Below are 14,109 nucleotides of genomic sequence, written 5' to 3' on the forward strand. Positions count from 1 at the left end.
ACTTACTTTAAATACTCCCCATACAGGTAGGTGGTGAGTCGTACTCTGAATCGAAGTTTTAGTTGATTCAAACCAAACTTCAGAAAATTATTTACCAGAGATATCTGAAGTAATACAAGTTACAAATTAGCATCACTAGAAACTAAAGTTAGGAAGTACAACTTCTAATTTTGATTAACAAGCGTACCCTGACAAACACAATCATCTAATCTTAATTATGATTTTGTTTTACTCATTCTCAGGACTGTGGGTATCAATAGCTAGGCCAATATTTAATGACCATTCTTATTTTTGATTTATTTGCATTATTTATTATCACATGTGTTTTGTTACAAAATACAGTAAAAAAGTGGTGTATAGTGTTGCCAATCTCTGCTGCCATCTTAAAACATAGAAATAGATCAAAACATTGAATATAAAGACAGAAAAATTAAGAAATAAAGGAAAAGTGTTCAACTTTATAGTTCTTCTTGTTAAGTGCTCCACCATGGACCTGGTGACAAGGCAGCAGCCCCCTTTGCAGTGCTGCCACTGGAACGAAAGTCACCATTCTTCAGCGCCATCTCACCTTCACCAACACCCTCACCAGTGCAGACGCCACCAGCAACCCAAACACAACTCCATCACTGCCAAGTATCAGCGGTATAGTTTCAAGTCAGAATGGTGTGAGGTTCAGAGGGGAATGTGGTATTCCCATCTGATGCCCTTGACCTTAGAGTTAGAAGTCACACGGCACCAGGTTAACAGTCCAATAAGTTTATTTGAAATCACAAGCTTCCTGAAAGCTGCTCCTTCATCAGGTGAAGTGGCTTTACCTGACGAAAGGGCAGCACTTTGAAAGCTTGTGATTTCAAATTAACCTGCTGGACTATAACCTGGCATTGTGTGACCTGACTTTGTCCACCCAGTCCAACACTGGCACCTCCACATCTTGACCTTACATATTGAGGTCACAGGTTTGAAAGAGGTTACTTAAGAAACCTTGGTGAGTTCCTGCAGTGCACCATATGAATGGTACACACTACTGCCACTGTGCATTGGTGGTGAGGGGAGTTCATGTTGGAAGTGGTGAATGGGGTGCTAATCTCATGGGCTGCTCTGCCCTAATTGGTGTCAAGCTCCTTGAGTGCTGTTGGACCTACACTCTTTCAGGCACATGTAGAGTATTCCATCACACTCCTGTAGCACAACTTTGTATGGGCAGACACTGCGCAGACAGGTGGGTTATTCACTGCAGAATTCCTAGCCTCTGACCTGTTCACCGAGATAAATGTGAGGTGCTACATTTTGGTTGGGAAAATCAGGGCAGGACTTATGCACTTAATGGTATGGTCCTGGTGAGTGTTGCCACATTATTTATATGAGTAATCCACAGGATATTGACAGTGTGGAATTCAGCAACAGTAGTGCCACTGAAAGTTAAGCGTTATAAATCATAGAGATGTTCAAAACGGAAACAGACCTGTCTATGCCGACCAGATTTCCGAAATTAATTTAGTCCTGTTTGCCAGCATTTGGCCCATATCTCTCCAAACCCTTTCTACTCATATACCCACCCCGGTGCCTTCTAAATGTTGTAATTCTACTGGCCTCCAAAACATCCTCTGGCAGCTCATTCCATACATGCACCACCCTCTGCATGAAACGTTTGCCACTTCGGTCCCTTTTAAATTTTTCCCCTTTCACCTGAAACCTGTGGCCTCTTGTTTTCTACTCCTAGCCTATCGAACCTCTTCCAGCTCAAACCCTCCAACCCTGGCAACATTCTTATAAGTCTTTTCTGAATGCTTTCCAATTTAACAACATCCTTTCTACAGCAAAGAGACCAGGAGTGCACGCAGTATTTCAAAAGTTGCCTAACCAAGTTGTCTTGTACTGCTACAACATGACTACCCAACTCATTTACTCAATGCACTGACCAATATCTTCACTATCTTGACTACTTTTAACTCCATTATTAAGGAACTATGAACCTGCACTCTAAAGATCCCTTTGTTTGGCAACACTCACCAGGACTGTACCATTAAGTGCATAAGTCCTGCCCTGATTTTCCCAACCAAATTGTAGCATCTCACATTTATCTCGATTAAATTTGATGGTTATATTCCCTTTTGTTGGACACGGTCATTGTCTGGCACTCATGTGACTCAAATGTTATTTGTCACTTATCAGATTCAGCCTGACTGCTATCCTCAGTATCTGAGGAATCATGACTGGTGACAATCAGAGAACATCCCCTCTTCTGACCTTATAGCATAAGAATGGTCACAGATAAGGTAGCCAAAGATAGTTTACAAAGTAATTGGATAGTGTAGATACAGAAGTGCCTGCAGTCATATTTGACTGTAAGTCAAAAGTTAGCTATCTAAAACTGCTGATATAACAAGCAACAGAAAACGAAACTTACAGCTGGCATTGCAGCAACAAAGTTGAATAAGTATTTCTTGAAATCTTTGGTGCTCCGACCAATAATTGCACTGTAAATCATGACATGCAAAGGACAAAAATTAGGTCTCAATTTGTTCAAAATACACAAACACTATCTTTCCAAATATGTTTTAGAAAATTCCTTTCAATGAAATGCAGGAGGGTCCTCAAGCTCGCTCGTCTGCCTGTATTTCTCTTTTAGCTATGGCAACAGCGCCAGAGACCCGGGTTCATTTCCCGCCTCAGGTGAGTGACTGTGTGGAGTTTGCACATTCTCCCCATGTCTGCGTCGGTTTCCTCCCATAGCCCAAAAATGTGCAGGTTAGGTGAATTGGCCATGCTAAATTGCCCGTAGTGTTAGGTGTAGGGGAATGGGTCTGGGTGGGTTGCGCTTCGGCGGGTCAGTGTGGACTTGTTGGGCTGAAGGGCCTGTTTCCACACTGTAAGTAATCTATCTAATCTAATTTGTTACATTCAAACTCTCATCGAACACCCTTCCAAGGAATCTGAACAAAAAATAACAACCATTCACTCAATTAGGGATCATGCATAACAAAATAAGGGATCCCACCAATCAATATCAGGAAAGCTGTCACTATATATCCACTTTCTAAATCTCAGACTTTCCAGATTTATAGTGTCATACTGCATGGAAACAAACTCATCCATATCAAGCAGGTTTCCTTATCAGAACTAGTCCCATTTGTTTGCATTAGGACCACATCCTTCTAAACCTTCCCTACTCATATAACTGAACAAATATCTTTTAAATATTGTAATTGTACTCATTGCTACCACTTCCTCTAGCAGTTCGCTCCACATACGCATCACCCTGTGTCAACAGATGGTTCCTAGATGACAATGTTTAAACCACCCAACACCACCCCCTCAGCTACCCCCTCCACCTCAGCAAGCACAACCCCCAAAAATAGCTTGGTTATCCAGCCTGCATAGAAGCTGCATTCTAATTCCAATGGATTCTAGCAGCGTACACGTGCTTTCAAAAGTGCATCAACTACCAGGGTAACGAATATTCAAATGAACTGATTCTGAAAACTTTCCAGTAAGGAGCTTTCCAGTCTAAGTTAGGTGAAAATTACTTTTCAGTGGTATAAAGCATCACAACATGCCTCTCAGAAATTATCCAATCTTATCACCGTGGGACAGCACGGTGGTTCAGTGGTTAGCACTGCTGCCTTACAGTGCTAGGGACCTGGGGTCGATTCCAGCCTCGGGCGACTACGTAGAGTTCGCACATTCTCCCAGTATCTGCGTGGGTTTCCCCCCAATGCTCCGGTTTCTTCCAACAATCCAAAGATGTGCAGGCTAAGTGAATTGGCCATGCTTAAATTGCCCATAGTGTCTCGGGACGTGTGGGTTAGGTGCATTAGTTAGGGGCAAATATAGGATCAGGGAATAGGTCTGGGTGGGTTACTTTTCAGAAGGTCTGTGTGGACTTGTTGGGCCAAAGGGCCTGTTTTCACACTGCAGGGATTCTAATTCTAATTTATTTAAACAGTCCCATACAATTGGTAGTAGGTCGGTTTGGGTCAAAAATAGAATATAGAACATAGAACAGTACAGCACAGAACAGGCCCTTCAGCTCACAATGTTGTGAGATTTATTCTGAGAAAAAACATTTCAAACCAGCTATTCCCATTTCTTCATGTAGACAGATATGTTATAAACAAACAGGGATCTGCAAACATACCTTTCAATCATGGTTCCATTTTGAATCATCCAGACATCACAGTAGGTTCGTGCAACAAGCATTACTGCAATGAGAATCAGGTATGCTGACTAGAATGAAGAAAAAAATGGATGTAAAATATTGACTTAATATTAACAAGACATCTTCCCTTCCCATAGTCACAAAGGTTCACATCTTTGGTTGACCATGATAGCTTGCACATGGATGCAATTGTACATTGGTACCATAGGGGACAGTTTTTTCTTTGATTCCTCACCATGAAATTAAGTGGACACCAAGTTTAATGTGACATGAGAGGGCGAATAAAAAAGTAAACTGAAATAAACACAGTTTAACAACTAAATTAGGAATTCCAATGGCAAATAGCTCACAGAACAGTCTCCTATCATCCCACATGGCTACAGAAAGACATTGAATATTGGAAGAAACCAAAGAGAACTGGAAATTAATTTTGGCTGCATCCCAACTTTGGAACAGAACTGTACTAAAATTTGAATACTGTTCGATACATACACATTTGTTTGTTATAAACCAAGACATTTTCATAGAATTTGATCAATACTTCTTTAAGGTTTGGTAGATTAATGCATTTCAGTGCTACATTGCACTAAACAGACCAGAAAGATTTCAATTTCAATCTCTGGATTTACTGGAGCTACTTGGGAGGGCTTAAACTAATCTGGCAGAGGTATGGGACTCTAAGCAGTAGTGAGGCGAGAGAGGTTTAGGCTGGTAAGTTAAACTAAGCAAATTAGACAAGGCAGGCAAGAACACAACAGGGAAAGAGAGAATTCTGATGAATTAAACTGCATTTACTTCGATGCAAGAGGCCTGACAAATAAGGCAGAATTAATTGAGGGCATGGATGGGAACATTGGGCTGGGATGTCATAGCTCTTGCAGAAACATGGATGAAGGATGTGGGCGGCACGGTGGCACAGTGGTTAGCACTGCTGCCTCACAGCGCCGGAGATCCGGGTTCAATTCCCGCCTCAGGCGACTGACTGTGTGGAGTTTGCACGTTCTCCCCGTGTCTGCGTGGGTTTCCTCCGGGTGCTCCGGATTTAAGAGACCGGAGCACAGTCCAAAGATGTGCAGGTCAGGTGAATTGGCCATGCTAAATTGCCCGTAGTGTTAGGTAAGGGGTAGATGTAGATGTAGGGGTATGGGTGGGTTACACTGTAAGTAACACTGTAAGTAATCTAATCTAATCCAAAAAAAAGACTGGCACCTCAATAGGTCTGGGGTATAGATGCTACAGGAAGGATGGAAGGGGAGGCAACCCCCGATAATTAGCAGGAAAATGTAAGAAGATCACAGATGTAAGAATAAGAGTTGTAAGAATAGGGGATTTTAACTATCAAAACATAGACTGGGACTGCGATAGTGCTAAGGGCTTGGATGGGGAAGAATTTGCCAGGTGTCTTCAAGAAAACCCTGAATCTTTATACAGGTGATACTACTAGAGAAAGGGCAAAACTCGACCTCCTCTTGGGAAATAAGGCAGGGCAAGTGACTCTGGTGTTAATGGGGGTGCACTTTGGGGCCAGTGACCATAATCCTTTTAGTTTTAAAATAGTTATGGAAAAGGATAGTGATCCACAAGTTAAAGCATCAAATTGGGGCAAGGCCAATTTTGATGGCATTAGACAGAAATTTTCAAAAGTTGATTGGGGGAGGTTGTTTGCAAGTAAAGAGACATCTGGCAAGTGGGAGGCTTTCAAAAGCGAGATAACGAGTGTTTGGGGACAGCATGTACCTGCTTGCATGAAGGACAAGGCTGGCAGAAGTAGGGAATACCGAAGACGAGAGATATACTGGTCAAGTAAAAGAAGGAGGCATAAGAAAGGTATACACATCTGGAAACAAATGAATCCCTTGAGGCGTATAGGGGGTGTATGACAGAAATCAGAAAGGCAAAAAAGGTATGAAATAGCTTTGGCAAAGAGGGTGAAAGAGAGTCCATAGAGATGCTTCAAGTATATTAAGGGCAAAAGAGTAACTAGGGAGAGAATAGGGACCCTTAAAGTTTAACAAGACCATTTATGTGTGGAACCACAGGAGATGGGTAAGATCTTAAAATGAATATTTTACGTCAGTACTTACTGTGGAGAAAGACTCGGAAGCTAGGGAACTCAAGGAAACAAACAGTAATGACTTGAAAAGAGTACACAATACAGAAGAGGTGATGCTGAAGTAATTAAAATGCATAAAGGTAGATAAATCCCTGGGACCTGATCAAGTGTATCCAAGGACATTGTGGGAAGTTAGGGAAGAAATTGCGAGACTCCTTGCAGAGATACTTGTATCAGCAACAGCCACGGATAAGATGTGGGAGACTGGAGGGTGATTAAAGTCGTGCCATTATTTAAGGAGAGTCTGCAAAGAAAAGCCAGATAATGACAGACCAGTTAACCTAATGTCTGCAGTGGGTAACGTGTTGGAGGGGTTTCTGAGACACAGGATCTGCATGCATTTAGAAAGGCAAGGATTAAGTAGAGATAGTCAGCATTGTCCTGTGCTTGGAAATGGTGTGTCACAAACTTGATTGAGGGGCATGGATGAGGTGAATAGCCAAGGTCTTTTTCCCCAGGGTAGGTGAGTCCAAAGCTACAAGTCATTGGTTTAAGGTGAGAGGGGAAAGATTTAAGAGACCGGAGCACAACTTTTACCACACAGAAGTTAGTGCATATATTGAATGGTCTACCAGAGGAAATGGTAGAGGTGGGTACAATTACAACATTTAAAAGACATTTGGGCAGGTACATGGAAAGGTTTAGAGGGATATGGGCCAAATACAGGCAAATGTTCAGTTTGAGAAATCTGGTTAGCATGGACGATTTGGGCCAAATGGCCTGTTTCCATGCTGCATGACTCTATGACTCTAGAACAACACAAATTTCATCATCAGAGAGGATATGAAAATTTTTAGTGCTAGAATACTGGAGGATAGCAAATGTTGTCCCCTTGTTCAAGGGGAGTAGAGACAACCCCAGTAATTATAGCCTTACACTGGTTGTGGGTAGTGTTGGAAAGGGTGAGAAGAGATAGGATTTATAATCACCTAGAAAGGAATAAGTTGATTAGGGATAGTCAACATGGTTTTGTGAAGGGTAGGTTGTACCTCACAAAACTTATTGAGTTCTTTGAGAAGGTGACTAAACAGGTGGATGAGGGTAAAGCTGTTAATGTAGTGTATGTGGATTTCAGTTAGATGTTTGATAAGATTCTCCACAGTAGGCTGTTGCACAAAATACAGAGACATGGGATTGAGGGTGATTTAGCGGCTTGGATTAGAAGTTGGCTAGCTGAGAGAAGACAGAAGGGTGGTGGTTAAAAGGAGATGTTCATCCTAGAGTTCAGTTACTAATGGTGTACCACAAGAATCTGTTTGTCCTTTTCATAAATGGATGAGGGCATAGAAGGATGGCTAGTAAATTTGCGGATGATATTAAGGTCGGTAGCATTGTGGATAGTGCTGAAGGATGTTGCAGGTTACAGAGGGACATAGAGAAGCTGCATAGCTGAGCTGAGAGGTGTCAAATGGAGTTTAATGCAGACAAGTGTGAGGTGATTCACTTTGGAAGGTGAAACAGGATTAGAGGGTCATGTTGCAGCTGTACAAAACCTCTGTTACAGCTGCACTTGGGAGTATTGCATATGGTTCTGGTCACCGCATTATAGGAAGGATGTGGAAGCTTTGGAAAGAGTAGAGAGAAGATTTACTAGGATGTTACCTGGTATGGAGGAAAGGTCTTATGAGGAAAGACTGAGGGACTTGAGGCTGTTTTCATTAAAGAGAAGGTTGAGAGGTGACTTAATAGAGACATATCAGATAATCAGAGGGTTAGATAGGGTGGACAGTGAGTGGCTTTTTCCTTGGATGGTGATAGCTAGCACAAAGGGACATTGAGGGGTGATAGATATAGGACAGATATCAGAGGTAGTTTCTTTACTCAAGAGAATTGTGGAGCGTGGAACACCACGTCTGCAAGAGTAGTAGACCTGTCAACTTTAAAGGGCATTTAAATGGTCAAAGGATAAACATACAGATGAAAATGGAACAGTGTAGGATAGATAGGCTCCAGATTGGTTCCACAGATCGGCACAACATCGGCAGCCGAGGGGCCTGTACTGAGCTGTAATGTTCTATGTTCTAATATTGCATCCGAGCAAGAAAGTGTCTCTCTCAGGCCTACTGAATCTAGTTTTCATATTGTTATTCCATCCTCTTTTTTAAAATCTCACACTTCTTTACAGAGCATTAAAGATTTTCCCTCAATCTCCCCAAAATAGTGAAAAATTAATCCAGTTAATATTAAAAGATATAAATTAGCTTCCAATCAACAACTTGCTGCGATAACATTACAAAGAATGGAAGACATCAGAAGACAGTTATGCTTTAAAATGTTTCCTTCAAAAGGAGATAGAATGTTCTGAATAGGTTATGGTATGGTCATAATAATATTGTCAGCAGACATGCCCATGCAATTTGGTCATCTTGCAGAAAGAGGTTAAGGCCCAAACCTATAGAAATAAAAAAGTGACAGGTTTTAACGTCTTGACACAGAAAGAACAGGGCAGCTGGCCTTTCTGGACACATGCTCAGCGATCTACAGTGTAAGTCAGAAATATTGCTGCTTTGCATTATCCACCGAGCAGATGAGAAGGAGGATGGATTTTCTGAATTTGAAGAGATGGCTCTTGCAGAGTTTTCATAATTAAGGAATCATCAGAGTGGGCTTTGCTGCGAGAACGCAGCATGGGCACACTGAGAAGGAAAAAAATGAGGACTGCAGATGCTGGAGATCAGAGTCAAAAAGTGTGGTGCTGGAAAAGTACAGCCAGTCAGACAGCATCCGAGGAGCAGAAGAGTAGACCAAGTGACAGGGAGAAAGGAATCTAGTGAAAAGCTGGAAGGGATTTGAAGCAAAATCTACAAGGCTACATATTTGCTAAGAGTATAACACAGAAATGGGTCATAATGTATTTTCAGTTGTTTTAATTATTAAATGAAAAAAAAATTTTTGTAGTTTGGTACATTGCATCGAAGATAGAACATTACAGTGCAGCACAGGCTCTCGATGTTGCACCAACCTGACATACCAATCTGAAGCCCATCTAACCTATACTATTCCATGTACATCCATATGCTTGTCCAATGATGACTTAAATGTACTTAAAGTTGGCGAATCTACTACCATTGCAGGCAAAGCATTCCATACCCTTACTACTCTCTGAGTAAAGAAACTACTTCTGACATCTGTCCTATATCTATCACCCCTTAATTTAAAGCTATGCATCCTCGTGCTCGCCGTCATCATTCTTGGAAACAGGCTCTCCCTGTCCACCCTATCTAACCCTCTGATTATCTCATATATCTCTATTAAGTCACCTCTCAACCTTCTTCTCTCCAACGAAAGCAGCCTCAAGACCGTCAGATCCTCCAACTCTGGCAACATCCTTGTAAATCTTTTTTGAACCCTTTCAAGTTTCACAACATCTTTCCGATAGGAAGGAGACCAGAACTGCATGCAATATTCCAATAGTGGTCTAACCAATGTCCTGTACAGCTGCAACATGACCTCCCAACTCCTGTACTCAATACTCTGACCAATAAAGGAAAGCATACCAAATGCTTTCTTTACTACCCTATCTATCTGCAACTCCATTTTCAAGGAGCTATGAACCTGCACTCCAAGATCTCTTTGTTCAGCAACACTCCTAGGAGCTTACCCTTAAGTGTATAAGGCCTGCTAAGATTTGCCTTCCCAAAATGCAGCACCTCGCATTTATCTAAATTAAACTCCATCTGCCACTTCTCAGCCCATTGGCCCATCTGGTCCAGATCCTGTTGTAATCTGAGGTAGCCCTCTTCGCTGTCCACTACATCTCCAATTTTGGTGTCATCAGCAAACTTACTAACTGTACCTCTTATGCTCGCATCCAAATCATTTACGTAAATGACAAAAAGTAGAATTTTTGTGGCACTCCACTGGTCACAGGCCTCCAGTCTGAAAAACAACCCTCCACCACCACCCTCTGCCTTCTACCTTTGAGCCAGTTCTGTAGCCAAATAGCTAGATCTCTCTCTTGCTTATTTGTTTGCATTATGTTTCCCATTAGTACTTTCACTGGAAATGGCTCCACCAACCTTTTTTTTTCACCAGTTAGTTATAAAGATACAGAACAACTCATGTTATTCTTTGTTGGGACCTTCTTAATTCAGCTTGGTCTAAATTTTCTTAGCAAAATTCATCTAGTTTCTCTCTGCGCTGTATAGCCCCAGCTGGAACTGACATGCTCTATCAATTTGGTCACTGTGAAAAAAAAACTGTTAAGTTCTTTGTTTCAATTCAACTTGCTGGAGTTAATTGGATAAGTATCTACATAGTAAGATAAGAGTATAAACAGTGCAACCAATATGCAGCATACTCCAACGGTCTTCAATACCTAAAGTCAGGTTAGCTGTATTAAACTGCAGATGCTACGCCACTAGAGAAGGGTCTGTTTCCGTGCTGTATATCTCTATGACTCACTGCAGTTATACAGAGATCATTAAAATAAGTTTAAAACAATTTCTAAAAATACATTCCAAGATATTTCCTGATTGATGGATCAGTTGAAGAAAAAAAATGTATATCTTTAAGAAAGTTTCCTACTCCTAGAGGATCCTGAGATGCACGTGCATCTTTTTGAAAAATGTGCATGATAATGTAACCAGCATGGTGAAAGTCTAATTTTCAATGCCTAAGTCTAGAAGGATATTTGCAGTGATATTTAAGTAATAACAAAACAAAAATTGGCCTACTGATCATCCAACCTATAAATCTGAAACATAAATGGAGCTTTCAGAATTGACAAAATGGAAAAGAACTTATTTGATGGGTAATCTAAGTGATTTTGTGCCAGCTACTTCAATTCAGAATTAAGATTATATGCAATGGTTAGGAGTTTTGTATTCATTGAATATGAATTAAAATTGTTTGTTGTGTTAGATGTATGGTCCAAAATTAAAAGCACCTGCAAAAATTGATGAGATTCAGCTGAATCCTGAAATTCTACTTTGTAAATTCCAATATCTGAAAAAGCAAGAATGCTTAGCCTTATGCCTTGCAGTGCCTATGACCAGTTTCATTATAGCATGCAATAAAGTAAAATTAAGCAGCATATACATCATTCTCTGAAAACGCATGGGTTCATCCACACGATTTAGCTGTAACGCAATTGGTGAACTGGGAACGATTTTTTTAAAAGACGAACTCCTGTTGGCTATTACACAATTTCATCCCCAGTTACCTGAAGGCCACTCTAGATGTTTACTTCATATCAAGCGAATGGGATTGAATGACCAGGCAAATTTCTTCTGACTTGATTGTTAATGTTTTCAGGAATGTTTTTAGAAATTATTGCAGGAGAAAAAAAATCTGAATTTGAAGATTCTCCTCATTCTGCACAATGCACCAAGCTGTCCTCCCAGCTTTGGTGAGCTTTTTGAAAACATCGAAGTGTTATTTCTACTTCTGAACACAACCTCTCCCATTCAACCCATGGACCAGAATGTAACAGCAGCTTTTAAAGCTTATTATTGAAGGTGCATATTCAGGAAGCTGATTGCAGTTACTGAAGGTTATAACGAAGACAGTGTTCTTCAATTTTGGAAGAGCTTTAACATAAGAATGCTGTTGACGTCATTGTGGAGGCCTGGGGTAATATCAGTAAGGACTGCTTGCATGCTGATTTGCAGAAGCTTCTCAGATTTTCTTCATGATTTCAAAGGCATTGAACCATCAGAGAAGCTTCCAGCAATTAACTAACATTGTGTCGCTCTTGCAAAGCAAATTGGATTTGAAGAAGTGGAGACTGATCTACAACAACTTTTTGCTGTGGGGGAAATTGAAGCTCAAGAAGAAGATGAAGAAGTCCAGGATGCAGCACCAAGAGAACTTTCCATTTCTCTTTTGTCTCCTATCCAAAGGGAAGTTGGGAAGCAGTCACAACTCTTAGAAGATAATGACTACAATGCAGAACACAGCAGAACAACAGTTCATGGCATAAAATCTTTTCTGGCACCCTATGAACAGCTTCTGCATGAAAGGAAATACATGGGAAAGCAGCAAAAACTAGATGCCTCTTTAAACCAATCCCCAAGAGACAGTCTGAGGACAATGAACCACAGCCATCCACTTCTGGACTGAATAGTTTCTTTCACAGTAACCTGAAAGCAATGATGATGCTGACGATGACCCTCAGTCCCAGTCTTAATACAGTACTGTAACTCAGCAAACTCGGAAACCTTTGAAAGTGTTAAATTTATTGTATTATTTGATTAAAATATATGATTTTAACATTTATTTAGACAGTACTATCATTTGTGTTTCGCTAACTACCAGTTTTGTTTCAATTTTTACAGATATTTTTGGTGGTTTGCCCTGAACCCTGGTTTTCCCATAGGCCTGGTTATTTCTATTGTGCAACAAGGGTCACATGAGAATACAAGTACCACATTACAGCAGATCAAACTGTATATCATAAAGTGAGTGTACTCTATAAATATCCATGTTGCCTAAAGCTTTTGTACGTATCACTCAAGTCCATTAAGTGGTGTCTATACATGCTGTAAATATCCATACCATTCGCAGGTTTACTTTCTTGAGTTTCAGTGAAGTTTAAATAAAATGAAGTTTTATTTTGAAGTTAACTGTTATTTCAGACTCTACTTTCCTACTAACTGACCTTTTAAAGTTAAGCAGCCCACACTTTTAAAGTGGAAGTGCACTGTGGCTGCAGGCGGTACACAGAAGTCAATCGGGAAATGAATTTGATCTGGAAAACAGCAGTAAAATCAACCACACAGGAGACATTAGGTTGCATGATTTTCAGAAATTGTAATGGACAGCCCAGGCCAGGAGGTACAAAACAAGAGGCATCCTATATTCACTGAGAACTAAGGTGTCAGAAGGTGTGGTGTTGGATGTCTTATATCAGGCGTACACTAGAAATCTGAGGGAAGCGATTGCTGGGCCCCATGCTGAGATATCTGGATCATTGATAGTCACAGGGAAAGTGCCAGAAGACTGGTGGTAGGCTAACATGGTGCCACTATTTAAGAAAGGTGGTAAAGAAAAGCGAGTGAACTATAGAACAGTGTGCCAGACATCGGTGGTGGGCTGTTGTTGCAGGGAATCCTGAGGGACAGGCTTTATGTATATTTGGATATGAAAGGACTGATTAGGGATACTCAACATGAGTTTGTGCATGGGAAATCATGTCTCACAAACTTGGTTGAGTTTTGTAAAAAAGTAATGAAGAGGATTGATGAGGGCAGAGCAGTGGACGTGATCTATATGGACTTCAGTGAGGTGATCAACAAGGTTCCTCATGGTAGACTGGTCAGCAAGGTTAGATTACATGGAATACAGGGAGAACTAGCCATTTGGATACAGAACTGGCTCAAAGGTAGAAGACAGAAGGTGGTAGTGGAGGGTTGTTTTTCAGACTGGAGGCCTGTGACCAGTGGTGTCTCACAAGGATCGCTGCTGGGCCCACTGCTTTTCGTCATCTGTGCTGTTTGACTCTATGAATGAATAAATGATTTGGATGTGGACACAGGAAGTATAATTAACAAGTTTGCAGATGACACCAAAATCAGTGATGTAGCGACAGTGAAGAAGGTTACCTCAGGGTACAGGATTTTGATCAGGTGGGCCAATGGGCCAAGGACAGGCAGATGGAGTTTAATTTAGATAAATGTGAGGTGCTGCATTTTGGAAAGGTAAATCAGGACAGGACTTATACGCTTAATGGTAACTTCCTGGGTTGTGTTGCTGAAAAAAAGAGACCTTGGAATGCAGATGCATAGTTCCTTGAAAGTGGAGTTGCAAGTAGATAGGATAATGAAGATGAAGTTTGGTCTCCTTTCCTTCACTGGTCACACTGAGTACAGGAATTGGGAGGTCATGTTGCGGCTGT

At 41.0% G+C, this 14,109-nt stretch overlaps 1 protein-coding gene across 2 annotated transcripts in view; it reads right to left on the reverse strand.

The window, feature by feature from the left end:
- The window catches only part of abcd3a (ATP-binding cassette, sub-family D (ALD), member 3a), a 110,928-nt gene that overhangs the window by 74,212 nt on the left and 22,607 nt on the right, over nucleotides 1-14,109 (reverse strand). For both annotated transcript variants that reach the window (XM_072574621.1, XM_072574622.1), the window contains exons 4-6: nucleotides 4,139-4,227; nucleotides 2,408-2,477; nucleotides 7-104 (exon numbers count right to left, since the gene is read on the reverse strand). In XM_072574621.1, the coding sequence (XP_072430722.1) occupies nucleotides 7-104; nucleotides 2,408-2,477; nucleotides 4,139-4,227 (257 nt within the window). The remainder of the gene's footprint in view (nucleotides 1-6; nucleotides 105-2,407; nucleotides 2,478-4,138; nucleotides 4,228-14,109) is intronic.

Source organism: Chiloscyllium punctatum, chromosome 7, assembly GCF_047496795.1.
Source record: "Chiloscyllium punctatum isolate Juve2018m chromosome 7, sChiPun1.3, whole genome shotgun sequence".
NCBI classification, from domain to species: Eukaryota; Metazoa; Chordata; class Chondrichthyes; order Orectolobiformes; family Hemiscylliidae; genus Chiloscyllium; species Chiloscyllium punctatum.